This window comes from Herpailurus yagouaroundi, unplaced genomic scaffold, assembly GCF_014898765.1.
Source record: "Herpailurus yagouaroundi ecotype Mexico unplaced genomic scaffold, PumYag 253, whole genome shotgun sequence".
Lineage (NCBI taxonomy): Eukaryota > Metazoa > Chordata > Mammalia > Carnivora > Felidae > Herpailurus > Herpailurus yagouaroundi.
In genome coordinates, this window is record NW_024412470.1 from 9670283 (window position 1) to 9689688 (window position 19406).

Sequence of the window (19406 nt, forward strand, 5' to 3'; positions counted from 1 at the left end):
GCTCTCTCTCTTTCTCTCTCTCTCGATCTCTCTCGATCTCTCTCAAAAAAAATAAACATTAAAAAAATTTTTTTTAATAGCAACAGTATGGTACAAGTACAGACTACAAGACTGTATCTACAATATTATTCCACGTCTATAAAAGTAAATATACATATAATCAAGTACCAGGTGGCAATGTGAGCAAATAAAAATAGATTTGATAAGATTTAGGGCAATTTCTCTGCAGTGTTTGTTATTTTCGTATTTTTTTTTTGCAATAAAGTAACATTTTTTAAAAAGGAAAAAAAAGGGGCACCTGGGTGGCGCAGTCGGTTAAGCGTCCGACTTCAGCCAGGTCACGATCTCGCGGTCCGTGAGTTCGAGCCCCGCGTCAGGCTCTGGGCTGATGGCTCAGAGCCTGAAGCCTGTTTCTGATTCTGTGTCTCCCTCTCTCTCTGCCCCTCCCCCGTTCATGCTCTGTCTCTCTCTGTCCCAAAAATAAATAAACGTTGAAAAAAAAATTAAAAAAAAAAAAAAAAAAGGAAAAAAAAGTATCAGCCCCATCTGTTCATTCCAGAGTTGAGGAAATGAGGTTTGACAAGGAGCATGTACAAACACTCGAGGGCCGAGCTGTACCATGTCGTCAACTCTTACTCACAGTGGGGCAGCGGCCTACAAAAACCACAGCTCTTAACTCCACCAAAAATGGCACACTTCGGCTATTCTGCCATTCTGCAAGGCAGAAGTAGAACTAGCTATGGGGACAGACGTTATGATACACTTTAGGAGAAGAAACACTGAGACGATGCAACAAACATTTATCAACCAACGTGTGACTGCAAAACCCCGTTCTAAATGCGGTGCGACGTACACGGGCAAGGAGGACACGGGCTGTTCTTTAGGAGTCTACTACGTAACGTCGCAGACAGACATAAACAGCTCGTAATCTAAGAAAGAACGGAAGCAAAGCGAAACACGAACAAGGAACTCCAACATGGCTCGCTGAAGAAGAAGTCATGATCAAGGAACCTTAAAGAATGAGGACACGTTGTCCACACGGCAGAGCCACCACACTGCACAGCACAGCTCAGGGAGATGGCCTTTCAAGGTGATCCAGCCACACAGAGAAGGGGCAGAGGCCGGTCCAAGGTGCTTCTTTTTAGAAGCGCAAGCAAAGAGCAGGAAAGACATAACATTCAGGGAGAGGTGAATTATTTGGTCCAGTTAAGATGTGTGGGACAGGAGGCATGGATGGAAGTACAGGAGACCAGGCTGGAAACACGGGCTAGGGAAGGTTTTTAGAGTAAGCCAGCATAAACTGAAACATTTAACTTGTGCTTCAGGAAGGGAAATGTAGAAGAAGCATGGAAATGAGCAAAGAGACTAGAGGCACATCAACACCTGAATGAGAAGACCGGGGAACAGCAATGAGAAGGGGGGTGGGGATGACGCTGCAGAAGTCTGGGCAACGTCATCTGTCACTTTCTGATCAGTCACCTGGTTGAAGGGAAGAGGAGAGTCCAATTAATAATTACATGATCCGGCTACTTTAATACCGCTGGTGTAGCTCATTACAAACTTACTTAATGTATTTATTTATGTTTATTTATGTTTGAGAGAGAAAGACAGCAGGAGAGGGCAGAGAGAGAGGGACAGACAGAAAATCCCAAGCAGGCTCCATGCTGCCAGCACAGAGCTCCACGAGGGGTTCGAACTCACAAACAGTGAGATCACAACCTGAGCTGAAATCAAGAGTTGGACGCTTAACCAACTGAGCCCCCCCAGGCGCCCCTCATTACAAACTCTAAAATGAACATTCCATGCCCATACCTTCACTCTCCCAGGCTTGCAGCCGATCTTGGTCCCTGGTGGCACTGCCCAACACCTCTCGAGGGACAGGCTCCATGCGGGCATCCATTTTCTCTTGCTGAGACGACTGGTTAAATCCTTCAATGGCCTTCTGGAAAAAGAAGTTCAGCTCCTCAAAGTTCATGGCCTGGAGCTCTGCATAAAGTTCTACCTGTTGGGCTTCATCCAGCTCATTCCAGAACTGTAGCAGGTGTTCCTGTCCAGCTTTGGACAACCTGACTTTGAGATCATTAACATTCATAATGCTCTGGTGGTGGTGAAGACAGAGGTATAATCTCTGGGCCTGTAAACCTACAAGAAAAGAGGAATCAACAGCAGGTCAAAGTCCAACCTCAAAACCAGAGCTTTTCCTACTACAAATAAGTACATTAAAGAACAATTGATATTAAAGAAGTTAACTTCTGCCTTTCCCTCACAAGATTCGTGACAGATCCAACTTGTAAAGAGGTAAACAAACATTTCTCCAAAGAAGACATCCAGATGGCCAAGAGACACGCGAAAAGATGCTCAGTAGCACTCTACATCAGGGAAACGCAAATCAAAAGTACAGTGAGATATCACCTCACACCAGTCACAATGGCTAAAACAGAAAACACAAGAAACACAAGTGTTGGTGAGGGTGAGGGGAACCCTTCCTTGTGCACTGTCGGTGCGAATGCAAACTGGTGCAGCCACTGTGGAAACAGTATGGAGGTTCCTCAAAAAGATAAGATACAACTACCCTATGGCCCAATAATCACACTTCTGGGTATTTACCCAAAAAATACAAAGCCACTAATTCAAAGGGATACATGCACCCTTATGTTTACTGTAGCATTACCTACAACAGCCAAATTATGGAAGCAGCTCAAGCATCCATCCACAGATGAATGGATAAAGGTGTGGTGGGGCGTGTGTGTATACATAAGTATATATAATGAAATATTATTCAGCCATTTGCAACAACATGGATGGAGCTAGAGAGTGTAACACTAAGCCAAATCAGTCAGGCAGAGAAAAACAAATATCATATGATCTCACTCATACGTGCAATTTAAGAAACAAAACAAACAAGCAAAGGGGAAAAAAAGAGACACACACAAACCAAGAAACAGGCTCTTTCTTAACTGAAGAGAACAAACTGATGGTTACCAGAGGGGAGAGGGGTGAGGGGATGGGTGAAATAGGTGATGGGGATTAAGGAGGGCACTCATTGTGGGACGCCTGGGTGGCTCAGTCGGCTAAGCATGTGACTTCGGTTCAGGTCATGATCTCGTGGCTCATGAGTTTGAGTCCCTCAGTGGGTCTCTACTGTCAGCTAGAGCCCACTTCAGATCCTCTGTCCCCCTCTCTCTCTCTGCTCCTCCCCTGTTCGTTCTACCTCTTTCAAAATAAATAAATAAACGTAAGGGGGGAAAAAAAGGAGTGAACTTGTCATGATGAGCACATGGTGAGTACAGAATTATTGAATCATATCGTATGCCTGAAACTAATATAACACTGAATGTTAACTATACTGGAATTAAAATTTGTTTCAATAAAAATAAATGAAAAACTTGGAAGACAATAATCATTAGTATTACATACCAAGTACTGCACTAAGAACTTTACCTATGTGGTCTCATTTGATTTTTGCCAGCTATACAACACAGGTACTGTTATCTTGATTACTTTACCAGGGAGGAGACTGAGGCACAGAGAGGCAACACAACAGGGCCAACAGGCAGAGCAGGGATATGAGCCCAGGCGGTCTAATTCCAGGGTACACACTCTGACTAGCCCACTCAGTTGCCCCTGACCATGAGCTCCCACTGAAAGAACACCTGACTTCTTAATACACCAACTGTTCTCCTTTTTGCACTAATGATGGAAATGATTCTGTTATATTCAGAATATAACAAAATTCAAGATGGGACTACTTATAATCATGAAAAATACATTTTATTTCAATAACAACTTCTAGAGAATTTCTCTACTAAGAATTGAACCCTAAAGGGACAAGCAATGCACACGTATCAACAGATAAGACCATGTAATATATATAGCAAAATGTTAAAGTGCATAGTACTAAACAAAACCAGAGGAAGAGGAAATATTTAGTCTACTTGCCTACTACAGATAAATGCAAGAGAAGGCAGGCATTGTCGAGAAAGAGTTCACAAAGGACGCATGAGCAGCTGTATCTCAAGGGCTCGAGCAGATTACAGATACGATGAGAAAGCAAGCAGGACAGGCATGTGTGACAGAGCAGTAAAGAAGCTGGAGCTTTCTGCAGCATGATGGGAAGTGATGGAGGGCAGGGCTAAACCACGAAAGCCTCAACCCACGCAAAGGGATTTAGACCTAACAGTAACAAGATGCCGACAACGGATTACTCAAAGGGCAGTGTCACCATACTTCAGAGAAAGAGCAATAGCATAAAATAGATGGTAAGGAGGGACAACGAGAAGCAGGAAAACAAGTTCAAAGACAATCACAGGGATAGAAGCCCAAAGATCTGAACCAGACTAGTTGGCAAAGGAAATAAGTGGAAAGGGGAAAACTTGGAGGGTCGCTGTAAAGAATCATCACCCCCTTACAACTGCTTAGAAGTGAAGGACGGGAAAGACAGGTACCGAAGAAACAGCCCGCTATCTTCTACCTTTAGAACAGTGGTAGGTAATGTACATGGTAGTTCAGAGCAATATTCTGGAGTTCCGCTTAGTTACTTAATGTCCCTGGGCCTCACCTGGGTTAATGACGGAATCTATGTCATCAGGACTCTTAAACCAAACACCATTTACAAACTCAGATGAAGACAACCTCCAGTAGGGTTCCCTGAGGTGGCGATCACACCGCCTACCGCTCGCAGAGCACTTATGACGGTACAATACTAATTGCTTTACAGATGCTTATGCAGTTAACCCTCAAAACAATGCTAAGGTACAGCTACTGGGATTACTTTACAGAGGAAGTACTGTGCCACAGAGATAACTTGCCTGAGGTCCCAAACTAGTGAAGTGATTGAGCCCGGATTCAAACCCTGACAACCTGATTCTTAAATTCACACTCTTAACCGTTATGCTATATGGCCTCTCAGGAGAAAGACTGTGAACGTGAGCGTGTGTGTGTGTGTGTGTGTGCGCGTGTGTGTGTGTGTAAAAGAGGGGAATAGTGAGAGAGAGAGTACATTATTTGTATTTTATTCAGAAATACAGACACAACTGATGTTCTGACATCTCACTTTGCAGAAAAGAGTTCACAAACCAACAGCGTGGAGAAAGAAAATGCACAGGACAGGGAGATGAGGAACTTCACAGGATGAGTACAGACGTCAATTTAAAAAGCATTATTACATAAAAAGTCATTGGTATTGGCAATCGGTATTGAGCATGTTAACCCAAACCAGAAAATTCTCAGTAGCCAGTGCCCACTCCAGACTAAATTCAGGAAAGGTATTATCATCCCAAAGAAGACAGGCACATAGCCTCTATAATTTTTTCTTTAAATAAGGTGCCCTCTCAAAGTGAACCGAAAGACTGGCTTCCTGATTCTTCTTATAAAATCAACTTCAAATTAGACTAGCACATAAGATTGAGTGACTTATATTCCCCACTTTTATTTGGGGTTTATTATTTAGATTTACTTCAGGGATGTAATGTTTCAAGGGTGAAATGAATGGTACTACTTACGAAACGCACTCTACGAGTTACCAACAATTCCTAACGAAATTAAGGCTTCCATATGAAGCAAAAATGAAACCTTATTATCAGGGTAGGACACAATTCTACCTGCTGTCACCTAAGACCCTCATCCTTACCTCCAAGTACTTCCTTTAGACTCTCCTATGTACCGAAATCTCACTCATCCTTAAAGGCCTGCCTCACATACTCTAGCTTCATTCAAGCGAATCTTTATTGATTAAGGAATCAAACAGAACTGACTTTTATTCCTGGCTCTACTGCTTGGGCCAAGTCATAGATAGCTTCGACTCTGTTATCTGCATCTGCAAAATGGGAATAATAGAGTTTTCTTCACCAGGTTCGGAGGTATAAGTGAAATTACAACCAATGAGAAAACGAGGCTCAAAGAGATTAAGTAATTTGCCCAAGGCTACTTACCCAGTAGGTAGAAAATCAGGAATTTTAACCCAGATAAACCTGACTCCCATGCCTATGATCTTTCCATCAGACAATAATAACTTCCATACACAGAGGAAAGACAAAGAATTCAACCCAAGGTCTCATTTAAGAGGGTCAGTGTAACTGGTAGAAACTGGGCTCAGTCAGCAAGGCTGAGTTCAGACCCCCGCGCCACTATTTCCTAATTCTGTGACCTTGAGCAAGTTACTTAAGTTCTCTGTGCCTCAATTTTTCTCGTCTGTAAAATGAGGATAAAAACAGTACTTACCTCTAAGGTTAAGAGGATTCCTGAATTCAAATGAAAAGCATTTAACACATAAAAAAGCCCTCCGTGAATGTCATCAGCTACTATTACAAAAGCGAAACTGAGCTCCAGACCACCGACTACAGCCTCCAGAACTGGAGGAGAGCTGCTGAGTCGGGCACTGTGGGAGAAAAAGAAGTCTGCCAGAAGTGCAAGCGGTAGAAGAAACTCCAGCCAGTGGGAAGAGCACGAAAAACGGCTCTGGTAAATAACCGTGTTCAAGGAACAAGGCACAGTGCTGGGAAATGGGCGGATGAGGCTGAACTTGTCTCAGTGCTACTTCCACTGAGAGACAGATGACGAGCCTACCCTCCAACGAACAGGCTGCTGCTGAAAGTTTCCTTTTCACATGCAAAGATACATCAGTAGACAGTTTATGGAGGAACATTATTTCACGGTCACGTGCCATTGTTAATTCCCTGAATAGTTAACGAGCACTCACTGTCTGCCAGGCGCTCATGTAGGTGACACAGACACGGCAATGCACAAGGTGACAATGCGCATGCCGCGTTCCAGTACGAGGAACAGGCATAAAACGTCAGGCAGACGTGGGCTAAGGGGTGAAAGCCCAACAAGGTGATGGTGGGTATTTTAAATGGGGTAGTTGGGGAGGACCTCTGGGACATCTGACGGTCTGTACGAATGAAGAGAGAGCAAGCAAGTCAGAATCCTGGAGAGGAACATTCTAGGGACAGGAAGCTGTAACTGCAGCAGTTGTAAAACAGCAACGTGTGACATGTACAGGGAACAGCAAGGTCAACGCAGCAGGAGCAGAGTGAGCCCCAGTGACTGAGGCGGATGGACACTGAGCAGATCAAGTAGGCCCTTGGGGTCAAAGTAAAAACTTTGGGTTTGAGGAAGCCACTGGGGAATGTGGAGCAGGGGAGCATCACGGTCTGACTGAGGCCTCAGAAGGATCATTCCATTCCTAGGTGGGGGGGGGGGAAAGACTAATAGATGGCAAAACTAGAAGCAAGCAGATGGTTGGTGTCTCAAACAGCCGGGCGTCTGATTCCGGCTTAGGTCACGATCTTGCTGTTTGTGAGTTCAAGCCCCACATCACGCTCTTATGCTGACAGCTCAGAGCCTGAAGTCGGCTTCAGGGAGATTCTGTATCTCCCTTGCTCTCTGCCCCTCCTCCCACTCATCTCTGTCTTTCTCTCTCTCTCTAAAATAAATAAATATAAAAAAAATTTTTAAAGAAACTTCCACAATAGTCTAGATGAGATGACACTGGCTTAGAGCAGTGATGAAATGTGGATTCTAATCCTACAGGATTCGGTAATGGATGGAATGTGGAGACAGAGAGAAAGCTAGGAATCCAGCAAAGAGGACTCTCGAGTGGTGGTGCCATTTGCTGAAGTGGGGAACAGTAGGAGTGGGGCAGGTTTAGGACTAGGTGCCTAGAGTGGGGGAATCAATACTTCACTTTTGGTCACGTTAAGTTCAAGATGCCTATTAGACATCCAAATAGAAATGCCGAGGAGACAGCAGAATGTAGTAGTCTAAAGTTCAGAGGTACTATTGGAGCTAAAGATAAAACTTCCAAGGTCATCACCATACATGATATTAAGTTATCAAACGAAAGAGATCCCTGGCAAGTGTAGACAGATTAAAAAAAAAAAAAGTTAGAAGACTGAGCCTTGGCCACGCATTAGGATATTAAACGGCATTTCTGTTGATTGATAAAAGGTTTCAAGAGACAGAACACCATTATTTTTTAATTAAAAAAATACATCATGTAGAGGCACTGGGTGGCTCAGTCGGTTAAGCTCAGGTCATCTCATGGTTCAAGAGTTCGACCCCCACCTGGGGCCCTGCACTGACCATGCCAGAGCCTGCTTGGGGTTCTCTCTCCACCCATTGCCCACTCGCTCGCGCTCTCTGCCCATCCCCCACTCACTCACACTCTCTCTCTCTCAAAATAAACAAATTTTAAAACTTAAAAAAAATACATCAAGTAAACAAACAAACAAACAAACAAAACCAGACAGTTGAGAGAGTTTTACATCAAACCACTTTCCAAGGAATGGGGGCCTTGGTCGCATCTATACTACGGTATTTAAAGGAGCTCCAGATTTAAAGGAACATACTGTAGTGGGAAGATCAGGGAACCATGTAACTGAGGACCTGGGAGTCTTAGTTCTTGGTCCCTCCCCATCATTTGATCCTGTGTAAATCGTTCCACCTCCCTGGGTACACATTTCCTCATGAAGACGATAAAACCAGCCTTCCTCACACACCCTCAAAGGAGAGGCAAGAGTGGAGAGACCTCTGCCTATTAAAACACATATGCAAACATAATATTATAACATTTTAAGATATAAATCAATCTTTTCCTAAAAAAGTCACTAGACAGCCATCCACCTTCAGATGCCTGGGAAAAATGGATCCATGCAAATAAGACAACTATAGGTTACATTTTCCCCCCTATAGGTTAAACTGTAATCCCTGGCCTTAGACCACTGGTGGTCTGCAAAGGTTGACAAGATCACAAGTGCCAAGTTATATAACTGTGTAAATGCTCCCGACAGAACAATCATACTTGGGTTTTGAGTAAGAATAATTTATCCATGGGTTTTTTTGAAGCAAAAAATAACCACAAAAATAGTAGCATTTTCCCCAATAATTCTGGTAAGAGAGAAGTGTGGATGTGTGTGTGTGATGGTAAGCAGTCGTAAATACAAGAGTTAGACCAGGATTTTTATTTTGACAAGCAAAGTCTGAAAAATTTAAGGATCTGCTGTAGAAATTATGACAGAATTTGGTATATGCCCATAGCCTAATACATCTGCATGAAAAACAATGACAAATTTGGTAAAACTCTGCCATTATCAAATATACCTTTATTAGAATTTAAATGCCACTATGAAAGAAATTCCTCTCCTTTTCTGGTCTCCTTCCTGCCCCTATCTCCGCTGCTATATTATGCCCCCCAAAATTGATAAGTAAACTTCTTAGAACTTTAGAAAAACAGCCTTGGACTTGAGCCATAACCACTGAATCCTATAAATGCTTGGCGGCACACCCCACGGAGTCTTTCTTAATCCCAGCTACGTGAGCCAACTCACCAACAGTCAGGGTACAGAAACTGCCTTCAGCTTCCTGTAAACCCCTGGTCCACACCTAAAAATTTCACCTTAAAAGTCCTTAAACGAAAAGCACTGCAGAATGACATCCTATTACCAGCATCGCTGCTACCTGATTTCACGTTTCACAAACGGGGCACAATAAACATAGAAGAACATCAGGCCAAACTTAATAAAATCTTCAGGAAGCCATATGTTCAGCACATGTGTGCTCTCAGCCCTCCAATCCCCACCCTCCTGCCTGGCCAAGCCCGGGGAAAGCCCGCAATCTCCACCCTCTCCCACTACCAGCATTCAAACCAGCCAACCAACCAACCAACCAAAAGGGGCAAGCAGGCTTTGTCCCCCGCTCACGTCCCCCCGCAGGTGTCTCCTCTCCGCCCGTCAACGCCCTCAGAATTCTCTCCCTCTCATATGCCAGCCAGCCCGCCCCCTTCCCAGCGGACAGTTCCAACGACCGCTTGTCCCCACCCCGCAGTCCCCGAGCTCGCCGAACCTGTCCGCAAGGCCCCGGCCGGAGAACCTCAAGGCTCCCGCCCCCCATCCAGGTGAGGCCCACTCCCCGCAGCTCGACAAACCCCCGACTGCAAGCACTGCCCCATCCGGGTCCCCCCCCCCCAAAGCCGGGGGAGGGGCGCCCTCCCCAGCGGGGTCTCCGAGCTCGGGAAGCGCCTGCGGGGCGCGCGGGGCGGACTCCTCCGCCAGGGCCAGGTTCGGGCGCCGAGCACCGACGTGGCCCCGGGAGCGTGCGCGTGGTGGGGCCGGGCCCCCGGCGTCCCCTCCAGGCTGGCGGGTGGCGAGGGAAGGAGACCCGACTGGGCGGGGAGCCGCTCACCTCCCTCAGCGTGACCGCGGCTCCGCCCGGCTCCGGCTCCGTGCGGCCACTCCTCGGCGTCCCGCGCCAGCTCCGAATATATACCCTCATCCGGGGGGCCGGGGCGGCGGGGCGGGCCGCGAGCTGGCCCCGGGGAGCGCGGCCCCGGCCACCCCGCCCCTCTCTCGCAGCGACGAGTGGCTGCCGGCGCCGGGAGGAGCCGCCACCGCCCGCCCGGACACGTCAGCGCCGCGAGCGCCGGCCTTGACGCCGGCGCCGGGGGGCGGGGCCTGGCCGGAGGCGGGGCCTTCGCGTCAGCATTCCCTGGCCCAATGGGGACAGCGCTGGGAACCCGGTCCGCAGGCAGCCTCGCCCCTCGGCGCGCAGCGGGCGGGGAGAGGTGTGCGCAGCGTCAGCTGTGGGACGTGACCGGAGCCCCGGGGCTGTCGCTCACACCCTGCTCTGAGCGCCCTGGCGTCACCGGCTGGTCCCGCGAGGCAACAGCCCGCGGCTCCTGGTCCTCGCCTGGCCCTGGCTCGGCCGCACCCCGTAAGCAGAAGCGGATCGCGGAGTTGGGCGGAGAGCGGTGTCATCCAGCAGCTGGTGGATTTCCGACCGCCCGTGCGGCGGGTTGCGAAATGCGGACGTCGCTCCGCGCGGACCCTGGAGGGCGGACCTGGGGCACCCTCCGACCTTGGGCTGGCCTTGTTTCGTCTCGGGTTCGCCGGATGCCCGGAAGGGCCCCGACTGGCCTTCTGCTTTATGGCATTTTAGGTCCCCAGCGCGGGAAGCCAGGCCCGCTTACTTTTGCACAGTCACGAAAAGAGAGGACTTAGGTAATGAAAAGCGCGCTAATGAGAATGAGCCCAGGCGTCCGTTTTGTGTGATGGTGCACTTAACCTTCTCAGTATTCGACACGAAACTGTTGGTTGCTGGATGACCTTCATGACCATTGCACGGCCGCCGTTTATAATTGCCTGTTGCATACCGTCAGTCCTGTTACATACCTGATGTGGGTGTACACATAGCAGTTTATATGCTCAGCCCTGGGCTCCTAAAAGCTGCATTTACATTTTGAGCTGCATTGCGCTTTGCACGGTGTTGCAAGAAGACCAAATGTTGAGAATAAAAAAAAAAAAACAAAACAAAAAAACAGATTTAACATAGCACCTTACATAAAGAATATCAGGCATTCGGGTGCCTTTCTTCTACCTTATCAAGTACCAGGGTCTTTTCATTAACTTTGTCGTTTGCACAATCACCCACCGCTTTAAGTAACTGAAAAAAGTAATGCTGGTAGATTCATATTTAGGAGCTAGAATATTCTCCATTTTTCATGATCCCAGAATGTCATCCATTTAATTGAAAGATTTATAGTATAGTCGTTAAGAGCAGGGGATCTGAAGACAGAATTCCAGCTTTTTTATTGAGTGTGATCTTTGGCAAGTTCATTAACTCATGCATCAATTTTCTCACCTATAAAATAGAAACAATAATAGAAATGCCCTTAGGGTTGTTTTAAGGATTGAACCAGTGAATACAAGCAAAGAGTATAGAACAGAGTGAATGAACACTAATAAACATCAGTGATTGTTATTTGAGTGCTTACTCTATGTCAGTTGCTAGTTCTAGGTCCTGGATACCTTTCCATAGTATCACCATTGCATCTTGTTATTTGGATTCCCAGTACCATAAGGAACATTTCTCTCAAATCCTTCATAACTGAGAAGAACAAATTCACTCCCATTAATACGCTCAGGTTCCACTTAAAGACACCTAGAAGCCTGCCCACAATGACGTAACTGAATATAGATAGCATTGTGACCTTAAATGAAAGGAAGAGAATTTGCACAGTTGCTTTCTAAAAATATACTAATTGTCAGGCGCCTGGGTGGCTCAGTGTTTTGAGCATCAGACTTCGGCTCAGGTCATGATCTAGTGGGTGGTGAGTTCAAACCCCACGTCAGGCTCTGTGCTGACAGCTCAAATATAAACAAACATTAAAAAAACATTAAAAATAAACATTAAAAAAATTAAAAAATATACTAATTGTTACTCTCTCATGTTTCTACTCCCTGACAAATACAGGAGAGTTTAGAAAAATGCAAACTGGGAGATGCAGATTCAAAATCACAGTTCAGGGGCGTCTGGGTGGCTCCGTCGGTTAAACATCCGACTTCGGCTTGGGTCATGATCTCACGATCTCACGGTCTCACGGTCCGTGAATTCGAGCCCCAAGTCAGGCTCTGTGCTGACAGCTCAGAGCCTGGATCCTGCTTGGGATCCTGTGTCTCCCTATCTCTCTGCCCCTCCCCAGTTCGCACTCTGTCTCTATCTCTCACTCTCAAAAATAAATAAACGTTTAATATATATATATATGATATATATATCACATATATATGTATCATATATATATATATATCACACAACCTCAGAGGCTATGTGTCAGCTTAACAACTCTTAACCTCAATTTTCTGCTTATAAAATGAGGATAATACCTACTTCGCATGGGTGTAGTACAAATTAAATGAGAAAGAATCTAAGAGTGTCTGGAGTATGACGGGCATTCTATACATCTTTGATGAATGAATGAATAAAGAGCAAAATCATTATTAAAGAGTCCTTTAAATATGAAAGGTAGCATTGGGGCCCAGCACAGTGTTTTCAATGAACTATTATAAAATCAAATTTTTACTTTTACCCTTTCTGCTCAATTTTTTTCCTACTTACTATGCATAAGAAGGTTCTTAATCTCATCTCGCCAGATAAACATCCAGAAACTTGTTACTCTGAAGAGCTATTTCTGTCCTTTAAGGTGTTTTTTATATGCAGCTGATCCTTGAACAAAGAGGTGGTAAGGGGCACCAACATCTCAGGCAGCCGAAATCCTCATATAACTTTGAGTCCCCAGAAACTTAACTAATTCAAGGTTCAACTGTACATGGTCATTTAGGAGACAATAGCACCCAAATTAAAAAATTCAGAAGGGCATACAAAAGAAGGTCTTATGTTTGGGTCTTTTAGGGACAATGGGATTATAGTACTTTTTATATTCTTTTGGATGCTTTTTTTTTCTAAAATGTTCCCCAAATTTCTAAATTTTTTCTAACTTTTTTTTTAAACCTCTAAAGTGAAAAGTATTTGATAATTAGAAGAGTATATATTTCTTTTAATTTCAGAAAAGCAGGTATGCTGGGGCTCCTAGGTGGCTCAGTCAGTTAAGTGTCTGACTTCAGCCCAGGTCATGATCTCGCGGTTTGTGGGATCGAGCCCCGTGTCAGGTTCCATGCTGACAGCTCAGAGCCTGGAGCCTGCCTCAGATTCTGTGTCTCCCAGTTTCTCTGCCCCTCCCCTGCTCACACTCTGTCTCTCTCTGTCTCTTGATAATAAATAAATGTTTTAAAAAAAATTTTTTTTAAAGAAAAAAGCAGGTATGCTACTTAACAACTAAAAGAACCCGCTTGTTTTTCACGCAATTGTGTGGGACATGAGCCCACCTGTCCACACTTTCCTGTGTTGTACAACCAAGGACGAGCCACCCAGATTTTTCAAACAGCAGACTGGGTTAGTGGGGCGCCTCCAAAGGTGTCCTCCCTTCATTGCCCTGAATGCGAGGGCCTCAGCTAGGTCACTGAACTTCCAAAAGGACCCAGGTTCCTTCTCAGAAGTACATCCAATCACCAGGAGAGTCTGGCTCAAAGAAAAGTTCCATAAAGTAGGTCTGAGCATTCATGAGATCACTGTTTCCAAGAGACAAACACATGGGCGGTGGAGGGATTAGGGCTTTGACTTTCCTGTTGACAGCTTCCTAGGACATGAGTACTTGTTGCCCCAGGAGATCATCCCGACTTACTTAGCTCACCACTCCTCCCAAGCCCTAACTTTTCTGTAGCACAGGGTGTGCTTCAAAATACTGTGAAATAACAGATACATCCTGTTCGATGACTTTTTTTTTTTTTTTTTTACTGAAAGTACAGCCCCTCAAAACCGACTGCAATCGAGGAAGTACGAAAATAACAAAGTGGAATGAGCTGGGGAGAAAGTAAACAAGAGGGTGTTGGTGTGCAATTAAGTATGGAGACGTACAGCCTCAGTATTCCACCTTAAGAAGGTCTGTATGATGCAGGAGAGTGGACTTGACATTCCCTTGCGGTGCTGTTGGCTAGAGATTATCCGGCCCACCTCCCTTAATTCACAGATAAGGAAACCAAATCTCCCAAAAGTGAAGTGGTTTCCCTAAGGACAGAATAGAATAAATAGGTAATTAAGAAGCAGAAGCAAGATTAGAAGTCAGCTGTCTATTGCTATGTAACGATACAAATGTCTCACTACCATTAGGGATCCTGGGTCAAATATTTAATGCCTACTTTGGGGGGCCCATTGGAGTGGATCTTTCTAATGCACAGTTGTACTATCCCCAGGGGAAATCCCTCAGAAACTTAGCCCGAAGTGGCTTCTGACCTACACTGAAACCAGAACCTTAACATAGTTTGTTCCAAATCTGCCCCCCACCCCGCCTATGGCTGCATGACCTTTAACACCACAGTTTCTCAGATGTGAAGGATTTTTTCAAAATGTGGCTTCTCAGCTCTACTGGTAAGGGCTGCATGTTTGGATCTACTGTGCATTTTGTCTCCCAGGTTTCTCAACTCACTATGCAGGACCCACAAAGGTCTATCACAAGTCATTAATGTTGGCGATGTCTCCGATCACCTATTCTTTCTTTAGGAATCGACAACAGATGAAATTTGCTTTATATTTTCCAGGTAAATAACGAAAAGATATGGGACATCGCCTCCAAGAAATCGCAGGCACAGCAACAAGTCCCTCCCCATTTTTTTTTGTTTGTTTGTTTGTTTTGTTCCAGGCTCCACAACTCCATCTGGCCTGTGTTACTTCGTGTTAATAGAAGAGAGACCCCGTATCTCAGTGAAAGTCTCTGAAAGTGCCAAATGGCTTGGTTTAGAAATGGAGTTACAAAAATATAGACTCAAAATTTACTTGGGTGGCACCTGGGTGGCTCAGTCGGTTGAGCGTCCGACTTCAGCTCAGGTCATGATCTCACGGTCCGTGAGTTCGAGCCCCGCATCCGGCTCTGTGCTGACAGCTCAGAGCCTGGAGCCTGCTTCGAGTTCTGTGTGTGTGACTCTCTCTCTCTCTGCCCCTCCCTGACTCATGCTCTCCCTCTCTCAAAAATAAGTAAACATTAAAAACAAAGTTAAAAAAAAAACTTGCTTGGGTTCTCTGACCTGCTGGGTAATTATTTCCTGTGTCATTGATTCACTGACTTTGTTTTTGACTTAACATAATAGAGAAAAGTATGGACTTGGAAGGCAGAGAGCATGAGTCTGAGTCCCGGCTCTCTAGTTACTTAGCTGAGAGGTCTTAGAGGCGTTCATTGATAATCTCTGTCCAGTCTCCTCCCATAATGGAGATAATAGTTGGGCCTACCTACTAGGGTTGCTGTGGGGATTAATATTTTTAAAGTGCTTAGAATAGTTTCTGACTCAGAATAAAAACTCTTAAGTTTAAAAAAAAAACACTATTTCCTGGGGTGCTTGGGTACCTCCGTCACGTAAGCATCTGACTCTTGATTTCATCTTGGGTAATGATCTCACAGTCATGAGATAGAACCCCATATCAAACTCCATGATGGGCTTGGAACCTGCTTGGGATTCTCTGTCTCTTGCTCTCTCTGCCTTTCTGCGCCTCCCAGCTCACTCCCTCTCTCAAAAAGATAATAAATAAATAAATAAATAAATAAATAAATAAATAAATACTGTTTCCTAAGTTTGGCTTACTGGGTATCAGGTATTGAGAATTGGACGGTGTGGCAGACAGACTCTAAGGTGACACCCATGATTCCTGGCTCCTGGATTGTATAATCCCTTCCCCTTGAGCATGGGAAGGACCTGTGACTTGCTTCTAACTAACCAAGGAGAAGGTGATGGATGTCACTCCCGTGAATACACTATGCTATATGACAAAAGTAATGGGTCCCATAACTGGGTTACATTAAGACTTCTTGCTACAGGACTCAGTTTCACTCTTTGGCTGGGCCTTAATGCAACAAAATGTCATGAAGCGAACTGCCTACAGAGAGGCCCATGTGGCAGGAAACTTCACACATCTTCCAGGGCTGACAGTGGCCTTGAACTGGCAAAAATAGAGGCAAATAACCCCCCTGGAGTTTTCAGTCCTACAAGGAAATAAATTCTGCCACGACCTGAGTGTTGGAAGTGGATTCCATCCCAATCTAGCCTCCGGATGAGAATGCGGCCCAGCTGATACCTTGAGTGCAGTCCCATGAGCCCTGGACGCAGAAAACCCACCTAAGCCCCGGCTGGTATTCTGACTGCAGCTTTTTGAGAGACCCTGAACCAGAATAGGTTGGAGAAAAATGTGCGACCATTCTGACTGGTCTCACTTTAAATTCATAACCACTATGCCAATACTAGACACTATCTGCCCTTGTCCACTCATGTTGCCTTTCTTCTAGGTGACTATTTCACACACGTTGTCTCTCAGAACTCTCTGATTACCTTGTACCCCACATTCACTCTTAGCTCTGATATCCTTGCTTCTCCTCGTTGAGAAAACAGAGAACTTGCACAAGCCCTTGCCACCCCATCCATTCATCTCCCTCTACTATGCCCATATTTTTATTTTATCTCCAAGCATTGGGAATAAACAGTCCGTGGTCCCGTCCCCCACCTATGAGCCACAGCCCATCTCCTCCTGCCGACCCAAGGATATCACTCCAGGATGTGGCTTGCTAATAGGTATCTCAAAATTAACATGTCTAACTCAACTTCTGCTCTATTCCTATTATTCCTACACCACTCCCTCTCCCTCCAAAAAACCCAATTTCTTTCAATCTTCCTTATCACTATAGTAATTCCATGGTCATGGTTGCTCAGGCCAAAAACCTGAGATTCATCCTTGGCACCTTCTCTCATCTGGGATCTGATCCACATAGATCCTATGGGCTCTGTCTTCAGCGTGGACACAGAATCCCACCAGTTCTGCCCATCACCTTCTCCCATTCTGGTCCAGTCACCATCACTGGCTTACCTGGATCGTGGCAGTAGCCGCCTCCCAGCAGGCCTCTTTGCTTGTACCCTTGCCCCTCTTCAGGCCGTTCTCAACGGAGTAGCCAGAATGATCTCTGCTCAAAGCCCTCCCATGGCTTCCCATGTCAGTTGGAATAAAACGCAACATGGTCAAACAACCCACAAAGTCTGACAGGGTCTCCCCTACACACACTTTTCTCCTGACCTTTTCCCTTTGTGTTCTCCATATCCTGCCCTGGTTTCCCAGACTCTAGTCACACTGGAGCTTAGAATCGGTCCCGAGAGTGGTGGGAAGTTTCTGATGAGTTCTCTAAGCCATCTTCTCTGCCTGTAGAGTGGGGCAAGAGATAGAAGTTGTCAAAGGCCTGCGCACCAGGCTCTTATGTTATACGGTTGTTGTGATGAGCCTTGCTGACTCCCCAGCAAGGGCACAAAGGACCCCTTTGCACAGCTGGTATTGCTTGAAACTCCTTTCTTATTTTCCTTTTTGTAGTGAAAAAAAAAAAAAGTAAAAGCAGAAAATTCAAATACTAGAAATTTTTAGTATTTTTAGAAGTCTTTCTTTTTTAAAATGTTTTAAATGTTTATTTACTTGAGAGAGAGAGAGAGAGTGCACGCAAGTGAGGGAGGGGCTGGGAGATAGAGAGAGGAAGACACAGAATGGGAAACAGTCTCCAGGCTCTGAGCTGTCAGCACAGAGCCTGACACAGGACTCGAACTCAGAAATGGCAAGATCATGACCTAGGCCAAAGTCAGACGCTTAACCGACTGAGGCAACCAGGTGCCCCCAGAAGCTTTTTCTTAATTTTATTGCACAAGTATTGCAAACATTAAAATTCAGAATGCATAAAAGAGAGAAGGCAGGAGAGGAGGGAGGACAGTCAGGAGGAAGGAAAGCAGCGGAGGGAAGAGGGAGAGACAGAGAGGAAGGAAGGAAGACAACGGTAGAGAGAAAAGGAAATGAAAATTACCCCAAGGGCCTGCCACATAAAACAGTTCCTATTCACAATTATGGTTCTAAGTACTATTTATTTGTTTATTTATTTATTTATTCATTTAGCGTGCATCAGTGGGGGAGGGGCAGAGAGAGAGGGAGAGTCCCAAGCAGGCCCCGTGCTGTCAGTGCAGAGCCTGACTCAGGGCTTGATCCCACAAACCATGAGATCATGGGTCGGTTACTGACGCCCCTGTGGTTCTCAGTACGTCTTAAACTACCACCACCCTCACCCTGCCCAGGAGACTGGGAAGGGCAGGGCCTTCTCAGAAAGTCGGATTTCATGTGGCCCATCACACCCTGCCCTAGGTGAGCTCACGTCTCACCGCCAAGTTTTAGAACAGACACCCTGGAGTTTGCTTGCAAACCCTTGACTCTTGTGGCATTTCACTGGAGTAACTTCTGACTAAGCATGTCTTGGCCATAAGGCTGCCATTAAAAGAGATTCTTTTCTTGATAGGAAAAGAGTAAATACAGTTGGGCCGTATTTTCTGCAGTCATAATGAATAAGCGATAAAATATAAACAGGTCACCCAAGAATAGAACAAATCCTTTCCACTCTTGCACTCGCAAACATCCATCGTTAAATGACATCGTGATACTGTTCTGCTGATATCCGAGTGTTTTTATTTTTAAGTTTATTTTATTTTTTTTGAGAGGGAGAGTGTGCATGCAAGTGTGCACAAGTGGGGAGGGGCAGAGAGAGAATCCCAAGCAGGCTCTGCACTGTCAGCACAGAGCCCGATGCGGGGCTCGAACTCACAAACGGTGAGATCATGACCTGAGCGGAAATCAAGAGTCCAACGCTCAACCGACTGAGTCACCCAGGCAACCCCCGTTTGTGTTTTTTAAAGGCTCATGTGTCCTTTTATTTACGTGTCACTGAATATACTTTTCTATTAATATTAGGTTTTATCAGGTTCTGTTACCACTATTATTTTTTAAAGTTGTGATATTTTGTCTGGAGCTCCCTTTTTATTAAATAACTGTTTAAAGACTGTTGTTTATTGTTAGCTACAAAAGACAGGTTTAGGCCACAATTTAGTACACAGAAATAGTAATTTGCTAAAAAGTAATTTAGAAAAATGAAAATATAAATGGAACTTAGCAAATGGCAGTTGGTGACTCACATGATTATAGTTGGTTTCCATTGTTTTTAGGATGAAGAAAGCAAGCATCAA

At 45.3% G+C, this 19406-nt stretch overlaps 1 protein-coding gene and 1 long non-coding RNA gene across 5 annotated transcripts in view; both read right to left on the reverse strand.

Annotated features, from left to right (window-relative positions):
- UAP1 (UDP-N-acetylglucosamine pyrophosphorylase 1) overlaps nucleotides 1-10390 on the reverse strand; it is a 39538-nt gene extending 29148 nt beyond the window's left edge. For all 4 annotated transcript variants that reach the window (XM_040460912.1, XM_040460910.1, XM_040460909.1 and 1 more), the window contains exons 1-2: nucleotides 10180-10390; nucleotides 1813-2142 (exon numbers count right to left, since the gene is read on the reverse strand). In XM_040460912.1, the coding sequence (XP_040316846.1) occupies nucleotides 1813-2092 (280 nt within the window). In that variant the 5' untranslated portion in view covers nucleotides 2093-2142; nucleotides 10180-10390. The remainder of the gene's footprint in view (nucleotides 1-1812; nucleotides 2143-10179) is intronic.
- A 1098-nt stretch (nucleotides 10391-11488) lies between these two features.
- On the reverse strand, nucleotides 11489-17664 carry LOC121020849 (uncharacterized). Its single transcript, XR_005786322.1, has 2 exons — nucleotides 17437-17664; nucleotides 11489-11634 (listed from the first exon to the last, which is right to left on the reverse strand). It is a non-coding gene; the product is annotated as an uncharacterized LOC121020849 (long non-coding RNA).
- Between the last annotated feature and the right edge of the window lie 1742 nt (nucleotides 17665-19406).